A 9,490-nucleotide genomic window follows, 5' to 3' on the forward strand; every position below is an offset into this window, starting at 1 on the left:
CGCGCTCCCGAGCGCAACCGGCGGCGCGCGCGCGTGAGACCCCCCCCCCAAACCACACCTCCGGGTGTGTCCCCCTCTGTCCCCAGAGAGGGGAGCTGTCACCTGCCACCCGCGTGTGGCCACTTGCCTCGCCCGGGTGGCCACTGGGACTTACTGGGACGTACTGGGGGCGCCGAGCTGTCCCAGTACGGTCCCCAAGTGTCGCTGCGGGGCGCAGAGGGGACCTTTGGGGACATGTCAGGGGTTGGAGGAGGATGGGGACACCCCGCGAGGGTCGGGGGGTGCCGGGGGGTCCCGAGGGGGCGGGCACGGGGTGACATCTGCTGGCACGGCCCGGGATGGCACCGCTCGGTGGTGGCAGCGCTGGGGACACAGAGGGGTCCCCGGGGTGCTGGGGGTGTCCCCGAGGGGTGGCAGCGTCCGCGGCAGGTGACAGTGTCGCCAGTGGGGGAATGCGGAGGACATGGGGGACACACGCGGGACACGGGGGACACACGGGGACACACGGGGGACACACACAGGACACGGGGGGACACACACAGGGGACAGGGGACACACGGGTACACACGGGGGACACACGGGGGACACATATACAGGGGACAGGGGACACAGACAGGACACGGGGACACACACAGGACACGGGGGGGACACACACAGGGGACAGGGGACACACGGGGGACACACGCAGGACGCACGGGACGCAGGGGACACATGCAGGACACACGGGGGACACACTCAGGGGACAGGAGACACACACAGGACACGGGGGGGACACACACAGGGGACAGGGGACACACACAGGAGACACACACAGGGGACAGAGGACACACACAGGGGACAGGGGACACACGGGGGACACACTCAGGGGACAGGGGACACACATAGGGGACACACTTGGGGGACAGGGGACACAGAACTGTCCCCAATCTCCGGTGACCTCCCGTGGGCGGGGCCTTTCCCGGCAGATCCTGCAGGGGGCGCCATCGCCGGCGCTGTCGAAGCCCCGCCCACCCGAAACGCGTCAGGCCCCGCCTCCCTCACAGGAGGCCCCGCCCCCCCGGTCATGGCGGGCGCGCGCGTGCTCGTGCACGTGCGGCGCGCGGGGGCGGGGGGGGCGGCGGCGTTCGGGCAGGTCCGGGGGGCACCGGGGGGCACCGGGGGGGTCTGGGGGTCCTGCCTGTCCCGGGAGCGGTGCTGTGTCCCCAGAGAGCCGTCAGCCACGTGTGACATCCGTGCCGGTGCTGTCTGAGAGTCACGGCAGTCCTGTGTGTCACCGGGGCTGGCGGTGTCCCCAGGGAGCTGTGACCCTCGCGTGTCACCGGTGACGGTGGTGTCCCCAGAGGGCTGTGTCCGTGGATGTGCCAGCTCTGGCTGTGTTCCCAGAGAGCCGTGACCCGCATGTGTCGTGGGTGCTGGTGGTGTCTGAGAGCCTCGTGTGTCACTTGTGACAGCGATGTCACCACAGACCTGTGCCCATGTGTGTGCTGCTGCTGTCCCCAGACAGCCGCGACCCGTGTGTGTCACTGGTGGTGACTGGCGTCCCCAGAGAGCCGTGTCTCATGTGTCACTGCTGTTGGCAAGGGGGCACCAGGGGGGGTCTGGGGTCTCTGGGGGGGACAGCGCAGGGCGGGGGGAGCGGCCGCCGCAGCGTCGCGGTTGTGGCGCTGCGGTGACAGCGCGGTGACAGCGCGGTGACAGCGGGCGCGGTGTCCCCGCAGAGTGTCACCGGCGTGTTCTGCCCCGCGCACACCGACGCGGCCCCGGTGAGCTGCGGGCTGCAGCGCGGCCACTTCCTCATCTCCGATGTCCCCTTCCCCGGCTCCAGCGTCACCGTGCTCAAGGTGCGCGGGGCCGCCACCCCCGGTGGCTCCCCCGGTGTCACCGCGTCCCCCTTGGGAGACATCGCAGCCCTGACATCCCCGTGTCCCCGCAGAGACCCCCGTTCTGCCCCGCCAAGCTGGGAGGGGACACGCCGGGTGGCCGGGGGGGACAGCCGGGGGTGGCCGCAGCGGTGGCCGTGCTGCTGGAGGCCACCTGCGGCCACGTGCTGCTGACCCGCCGGGCCGCCACCCTGCGCCACTTCCCCAATGTCTGGGTGCCACCAGGTGAGTGCGGGGACGGGGGACAGCAGCTCTGGGGACACCTCACTCAGCTGGGGACAGCTGTTTTGGGGTGCCCAGACTCCTGTCCCCCCACACAGGTGGGCACTTGGAGCCAGGAGAAGAGGTGAGGTGACACCGCGGGGAGGGCAGGGGGTGCCCAGGTGAGCGTGGGGACACGGGTGTCCCCTGACACCCCGAACCCCCAGCTGGTGGCCGCAGGGCTGCGGGAGCTGGCCGAGGAGACGGGGCTGCACCTGGAGCCCGGCACCTTCTCCTGGCACCTGCTCGGCCTCTGGGAGGTAACGACCCCCCCCCAATCCGGGGCTGGGCAGGGGGGTGACACCCCCGGGTGTCCCACGGGTCACCCCTGCTCCCCGCAGTCCCTGTTCCCCCCCTCGCTGAGCTGGGGGCCACCGCGCTGTCACCACATTGTCACCTACCTGGGGCTGCGCTCGGCCGAGCCCCGGCAGCAGCTGCAGGTGGGGGCACCTCCGGGGGTGGGGGTCCTTCCGGGGGTAGGGGGTCCCTCCGGGGGTGGCGGGCACCCCCAAGGTGTCCCTGAAGGGTAGGGTCCCTCCATGGGTGGGGGCACCTCTGAGGGGGTCCCTCCGTGGGTGGTGGGCACCTCCATGGGTGGGGGCACCTCCGAGGGGGTCCCTTCATGGGTGGGGTCCCTCAGTGGGTGGGGGACACCTCCGAGGGGGTCACTCCGTGGGTGGGGTCCCCTCTTGGTGTTGCAGTCCCTCTCTGGACGGGGGTCTCTCTGAGGGTGTGGGTCACCCCATGGCTGGGCTGTTCCTCCCCTCCCGAGGCTGGGATCCCTCCAAGGGTGGGGGTCCCTATCGAGGTTGGGGTTCCCCCCCAGCGTGGGGGTCTCTCCCTCCACGGGGGGTCTGTGCCCAGGCCCGGCTGTGTCCGAGCCCGTGTGAGGTCAGCGCCGTGGCCTGGCTGGAGCCTCGGCTCCTGGAGGCCATCGCTGCCACCGAGGATGGAGCCGAGGGACCGGGACCGGGATCAGGATCGGGATCGGGACCGGGATCATTCCCCAGAGAGCTGCCGGCCACCGTGGGGTGAGACCCCCCTGACCCGTGGGGACAGTGGCACGAGGCTGGGACGCCCTGGGGCTGCCCAGCCTGGCCGTGGCCCCATCCCTGAGCCCGTTCCCTGCCCCAGGATCACGGAGCTGAGCGCCGGCGGCTTCCGCAGCTCCCGGATTCCCACCGGGATCCTCCTGCGCCGCGCCCCGGCCCACGGCCCCGACCTGGAGCGCGTCAGCACCGGCACCAAATTCGCCCTGGGGAGGTGGAGAGCGGGGCTGGGCTGGGGACAGCAGGGATAAATCTCAGCGGGAATAAACTTCCAGTGGGAATAAACTTCCAGTGGGTTAAACTTCAGTGGGAATAAACTTCCAGTGGGAATAAACTTCAGTGGGAATAAACTTTTGTGGGATCCCAGCAGGAATAAAGTTCCCAGCGGGAATAAACTTCAGTGGGATCCCAGCCCGGGCTGGAGCGGGGACGTGGAGACCCCAGGAGTGGCTTTGTGTGGTTTCGGGTGGATTCCAGGGGAGTGGAGCAGGGTGCAGCCCCTTCCCGGGGCTGTTGGGATGGGGACACGGGATGGGACATGGAATAGGACATGGGATGGGACACAGAATGGGACACAGAACGGGACACGGGATGGGGACAGGGATGGGGACATGGAATAGGACACAGAACAGGACACGGAGCAGGACACAGAATGGGGACACGGGATGGGGACATGGGATGGGACATGGAACGGGGACAGGGATGGGGACATGGAACAGGACACAGAACAGGACACGTGTGTGGCAGTTTCCCGGTTTAATGCCACAGCCCCGCTCCCGCCTCGGCCCGCAGGATCCGCAGCAGCGCGGCGTGGACGCCCTGGTCCATGAATCCCTGCGGAGGAAGGAGAGCGGCTTTTCCCGGGATCCCACCCAAAACTGTGCCCCCACCCCCCAGAGAGCCCGGGCGGGGCCGGGGGTCCCACCTGGGCAGCGTGGAGAAGGTGGCTCCGGTACACGGCCACGGTGTCCCGGTGCTGCTTCTGCTGGACCTGGGGGGGCACAGGGTGGCGCTGGGTGACTCAGAGTGACAAAGGGTGACGCGGTGTGACACCGGGCGCTGTCCTCACCTCCAGCTGGAGCTGGAGCCGGGCGCTCCGGCCCCGCAGCCCCAACACCTCGGCCGAGAGTTTCTCCGTCTCCACCAGCAGCTGCTTCAGCTGGGAGGGCAAAGCCAGGGGCAGATTTGGGGCACCGGCGGGGGGTTGGTGGCTCTCAGCCCCCCTCAGAGCCCCCTTGGTCCCTGTCAGCCCCCAAGGTCCTGCTCAGCTCCCCCCGAGGTCCCCCCAAATGGGGCTGGGAGGGGGAACAGGATGGGGATGGGTTGGGATGGGATGGGATGGGGATGCAGATGGTGATGGGAACAACGGTGAGAAAGGGATGATGATGATGATGATGATGATGATGGAAAGAGGACTGGGAAGGGGATGGGGATGGGAAGGACATGGGGATGGATATGGGAGGAAGAGGAAGACAGGAAGGGGTTGGCGATGGGGACAAGGATGGGAGGAAGAGGAAGATGAGAAAGGGTCAGTGATGGGGACAAGGATGGGAGGAAGATGAAGACGGGAAGGGGTCGGCAATGGGGACAAGGATGGCAGAGGATGATGACGGCGGTGGGGCTGGTGCTGGGGAGGTCCCGTCCCTCACCTTCCCGTCCTTGTCGCGGCAGGCGCGCTCCAGCCGGGCCGCGCGTTCCCGCAGCGCTGCCAGGCTGCTCTCCAGCCCCTCCGCCGTCTCCCGCAGCTCCCGCAGCTCCCGTTCCCTCCCGGCCGCCCTCTCCTCGGCCGCCGCCGCCGCCTCCCGCCACCGCTCCGCCTCCGAGCCCGGCGGGACCCCGGCGGTGCCGCGCTCCGGGCCCTGCTCCGCGCCGCCTCCCGGTTCTCCCGGTGTCCCGCCCTCCCCGTCGCTGCCGGGGCTTTCTCCGGGCTCTCCCTCCATCTCCGTGATGAGCTGCAGGGCCTCGTGCTGCGAGCGCACCAGCGCGTCCAGCCGCCGGTGCAAATCCCGCACGATTGCGGCCCCGGCGTCGCCTCCCGCCTCCCGCACCCGCGCTCCCAGCCCGTCCCGCAGCGCCCGCAGCTCCCGGCGCAGCCGCCGCGCCTCGTCCCGGTTCCCGGGATCCCGCAGCTCCCGCAGCTCCCGCTGCAGCCGCTCCCGCTCCCGGCCCAGCCGCGCCAGCTCCACCAGGAGCTTCCCGTTGCCCTCCCGCAGCTCCAGCAGCTCCTTCTCCATCCTCCCGCTCTCTGCCGGGATCTCCTCCCGGTTCTTCCCGCCTGCGGCCGGCTCCGTGGCGTTCACCGGCTCCCGGCGGAGCTTTTCCAGGAGGGTTTGGGATCCCTGGAGCATCCTGGCGTGGATCTGGTCCTGCTGCTCCAGCGCCTGCTCCAGCCCCGCCGCCAGCTGCTCCCAAGCCTGGTCCCGGGGGGAATTCTCGGCTTCCCCACGCAGCTCCCGGCTCCGGGAGAAGGCGCCGGCCTTGGCTTCCCGCATTTTGGAGCACTCCTCTCCCAGCCAGGCCAGGAACGGGATCAGCGCCGGGGCCTCGCCGCTGCCTTGTCCTCCTTGCCACTCTTCGTCTCTCGTCCTCTTCCTCAGCTCCGCCACGCGCCGGGTCAGGAGCTCCAGGCAGGCGCCGTCATCCTCCTCATCCTCCTCATCCTCACCCGCGTCCCGTGCCGGCAGGAGCCGCACGAGCTCCCGCAGCCGCCGCCGGATGCCCTCGGCAGCTTCCTCCAGCCGCCGGCATTCCAGAGTCTTCCTCGCCAGCTCCTCCCGCAGCCGCCGGGCAGCGCGGCCGTCCCGCTGCTCCTCTTCCTCCTCCTCCTCCTCCTCGCCCTGGATCCCCACCTGTCCAGCACCATTCTCTGCGGGAGGGAAAAACAATCCCGTTTTCCCAATTTTTCCCTATTTTTTCCCAATTTTCCCCCGTTGTTTTCCCATTTCCCCCCATTTTTTCCCCCTTTTTTGGAGGGCTCCAGGAGGTCTCACCTCTCCTCCCGCAGTCTGGGATCTTCTGGAGAGCCCAGCTCGGGGCCTGCCCGGTGACACTCCCGGTGACATTCCCAGTGTCCTTGTCCCTCTTGTGGCCCTGCAGCAGCTCGGCCACTTCCAGGCTGCCGTGAGCCAGGGCCAGCTCCAGCGCTGTCCTGAGCCCGGGATGTGACACGCAGGGACACATGAAGGATGGCAGGGGGTGGCACGCGGGCACAGTGACAAGATGGCACCGTGACACAGTGACACGGTGGCACAGGTGACCCCAATCCCTTCCCCGCAGCGGTGACACCCTTGGGGACACCCCAGTGTCCCCAGTGTCCCCTGTCACCCACCTGCCATCCCTGTCGGCCAGCCCGGGCTCGGCCCCGCGCCGCAGGAGCTGGGCACAAACAGCCACGTGGTTCCCCTGTGCTGCCAGCATCAGGGGGGTCTGGCCGTGCTGGGGGGACACTTGGGGTGACCACCAACCCTTGCTGTCCCCTGCCACCCCCTGCTGTCCTCCTGTCCCCACTCACAGCGTCGGGGACATCCAGTGGCGCCTCGTGGTCGCAGAGCAGGAGCACGCTGGAGGCGCAGCCCGAGGAGGCTGCAGGGGGGGTGGTGTCACTGCAGGGCCTCTGGGGGACCCCTCTGGTGTCCCCCACGAGTCCCGGGGTGTCCCTGTGTCCCCCCCTCACCGGCCCAGTGCAGCGGTGTCCGGTTCTGCCCGTCCACGTGGCGCTCGTTGGCTCCGTGCTGGGGGGACAGCGGGAAGGGAATGGGAATGGGAATGGGAACGGCCCTGGACCCCATCCCAGCCCTGCTCCCATGCTCATCCCTGTCCCTGTTCCCTGTCCTTGTGTCCATCCCACCTCCATCCTCATCCTCCTCTGCATCCGCATCCTTATCCCTGGCTCTGTCCGGATCTCCATCCCTGTTTTCACACCCAGTCCATCCCAATCCCATTCCTGTTTCCATCCCATCCTGTTCCCATTCCCATCCCACTCCCATCCTGTTCCAATTCCAATTCCCTTTCCCATTCCCATTCCGTTCCTATTCCTTTCCAATTCCAATTCCAATTCCCATCCCATTTGAATTCCAATTCCCACCCCATTCTAGTTCCCATTCCCATCCCACTGCCATCCCATCCCATTCCCATCCCACTTCTATCCCGTTCCTGATCCTGTTCCCATCCCATCCCATTCCCACTCCCATCCTATTCCCGTTCCCATTCCCATCCCATCCCATCCCATCCCATCCCATCCCATCCCATCCCATCCCATCCCCATTCCATTCCCATTCCCACTCCCATTCCCACCCCACTCCCACCCCGTTCCCGTCCCTCTCCCACCTGCAGCAGCACCTTCACGCACTGGGGCTGGCAGGCGATGGTGGCCAAGTGCAGGGCGGTGCTGCCTGTGGGGACAGGAGGGGCTCTGGGGACACTCCCGGGGGACAACTGCTCCCCTAAGGGACACCCCCCTCCCTCAGGGGACACTCCCTCCTCGGGGACACTCCCCAGGGTGCTCCCGGGGCTCCCTGCCTCGGGGTGCAGGTCTGAGCTCCTCCACAGGTGACACAGGGACCTGCCTGGCTGTCCCCAAGGTGTCCCCAAGCTGTGCCCAGCTGTCCCCACCTACCATCATCGTTGGTCCCGTTGACGGGAGCCCCGTGCTCCAGCAGCAGCGTCAGGCACTCGGTGAGACCCCCGGCCGCGGCCAGGTGCAGCCTGGTGGGGGGGGAGAGGTGGCCGTGACCCCCGTGCCCCCCCCCGAGCCCCCCAGTGTCCCCCCGGCGGTGACATACGCGGACTGTCCCCTGGCGTTGAGCTTGGCGGGGCGGGCGGCCTTGCGGGCGGCCAGGGCGGCCACCCGGGCCACGTCCCCGCGTGTCACCGCCTCCAGCAGCTTCTGGTCCTGCCGCGTCCAGCTCTCCACCTGCGGGACCCCAAATCCAGGACACGACCCCAGACCCCACCCCGGGACAGGATCCCCCCCAGTGCGGGTCCCCCCGCGCATGTCGTGCCTCAGTTTCCCCAGATCCTCCCGATCCTGAGGGATCGCGGAGCCGGGAGGGGGCGGAGAGGCCGCAGCGTGTCCCGGCCTGTGCCCGCCCGGCTGGTTTGGCGAGTGCCACCGAGCCGGGCTGGGCTCCAGCGTGGCACCGGGAGGGGTGGCACCGGCACCGGCACCGGGAACCGAGAGCAGGGTCTGGGAACGGCAACCGGGACTGGGAGCAGGGAGGGGCTGCGGGGCCAGGCTGGGGGCTGGGTTCGGGTCAGGATTGGGGCTGGGATTGGGGAGGAGGATGGGAATGGGGCTCGGATTGCAGCTGGCATCGGGAGCAGCGTCAGAACTGGGACTGGGACTGGGACTGGGATTGGGATCGGGGCTGGGACAGGGATTGGAGCTGGGACAGGGATTGGAGCCAGGATCAGGACCAGAATTGGGAATGTGGCTCGGATTGCAGCCAGGATCGGGGCTGGGACAGGGACTGGGGCTGGGACAGGGATTGGAGCCGGGATCGGGATCAGAACTGGGACTGGGATTGGGATTGGGATTGGGATTGGGATCGGGGCTGGGACAGGGATTGGGGCTGGGACAGGGATTGGAGCCAGGATCAGGACCAGAATCGGGGCTGGGAGTGGAATTTCTCTGGGATCGTCGCAGCTGGGGTGGGCTCGGGACCGAGGCAGCATCGGGGCTGGCACTGGGGGCGGTCACAGCCGGCAGCGGGCTGGGATCAGGGCTGGCACCGGGGTGGGGACGGCAGCGGGGCTGGCACCGGGACTGGGGTGGCGGCGGCACCGGGATTAGGATGGCAGCAGGGCTGGCACCGGGATTAGGATGGCACCGGGGTTGGGGTGGCGGTGGCAGCGGGGTTGGGATGGCAGCGGGGCTGGCACCGGGGTTGGGGTGGCGGTGGCAGCGGGGCTGGCACGGCAGCCGGCACGGGCCCCCGTTCCCTGCCGGGACTCACCGTCACCTGCGAGCTGGAGCAGGAGAACATCCTCTTCATGGCCGGGACCCCCGGCACCCCCGCCGCGGGAGCTCCCGGACCCCCTCCCCTCCGTTCCCGGCCCCCTCCTGGCTGCGGGACCCCCGGGAGCCGCCGCTCCGGGGCCGCGTCCTCCGCCCGCCCCCCTCCCCCCACCCGCTTCATTTCAGCTGCAAACTCTTCATTTTTCACGATTTTCCAAATTTTTTTGTTTTTAATATTTTCCATTTCTTTTGTCCTTTGTTTTTACAGTTAATCCGCGGGGACCCCGTCCCCCCCCGCCCCACCCTTGGGCAGCCCCCCGACACCGGGGGGGGGGGGGTCCCGG

At 68.5% G+C, this 9,490-nt stretch overlaps 2 protein-coding genes across 2 annotated transcripts; one reads left to right on the plus strand and one right to left on the minus strand.

The window, feature by feature from the left end:
• Positions 1 to 1,063: 1,063 nt before the first annotated feature.
• On the plus strand, positions 1,064 to 3,486 carry NUDT17 (nudix hydrolase 17). Its single transcript, XM_041467417.1, has 8 exons — positions 1,064 to 1,132; positions 1,719 to 1,841; positions 1,934 to 2,105; positions 2,201 to 2,226; positions 2,309 to 2,401; positions 2,483 to 2,581; positions 3,006 to 3,172; positions 3,276 to 3,486. Exons 1-8 carry the CDS (start codon positions 1,064 to 1,066, stop codon positions 3,439 to 3,441), a joined length of 915 nt encoding a protein of 304 aa, XP_041323351.1. The 3' UTR covers positions 3,442 to 3,486.
• Positions 3,487 to 3,931: 445 nt separating this feature from the next.
• On the minus strand, positions 3,932 to 9,327 carry ANKRD35 (ankyrin repeat domain 35). The gene is made up of 12 exons (XM_041467418.1): positions 9,145 to 9,327; positions 7,972 to 8,216; positions 7,806 to 7,894; positions 7,517 to 7,581; positions 6,864 to 6,921; positions 6,702 to 6,772; positions 6,519 to 6,565; positions 6,181 to 6,338; positions 4,840 to 6,056; positions 4,260 to 4,349; positions 4,116 to 4,181; positions 3,932 to 4,024 (listed from the first exon to the last, which is right to left on the minus strand). Exons 1-12 carry the CDS (start codon positions 9,325 to 9,327, stop codon positions 3,947 to 3,949), a joined length of 2,367 nt encoding a protein of 788 aa, XP_041323352.1. The 3' UTR covers positions 3,932 to 3,946.
• Between the last annotated feature and the right edge of the window lie 163 nt (positions 9,328 to 9,490).

This window comes from Pyrgilauda ruficollis, unplaced genomic scaffold, assembly GCF_017590135.1.
Source record: "Pyrgilauda ruficollis isolate IOZ18807 unplaced genomic scaffold, ASM1759013v1 scaffold208, whole genome shotgun sequence".
Classification (NCBI taxonomy): Eukaryota; Metazoa; Chordata; class Aves; order Passeriformes; family Passeridae; genus Pyrgilauda; species Pyrgilauda ruficollis.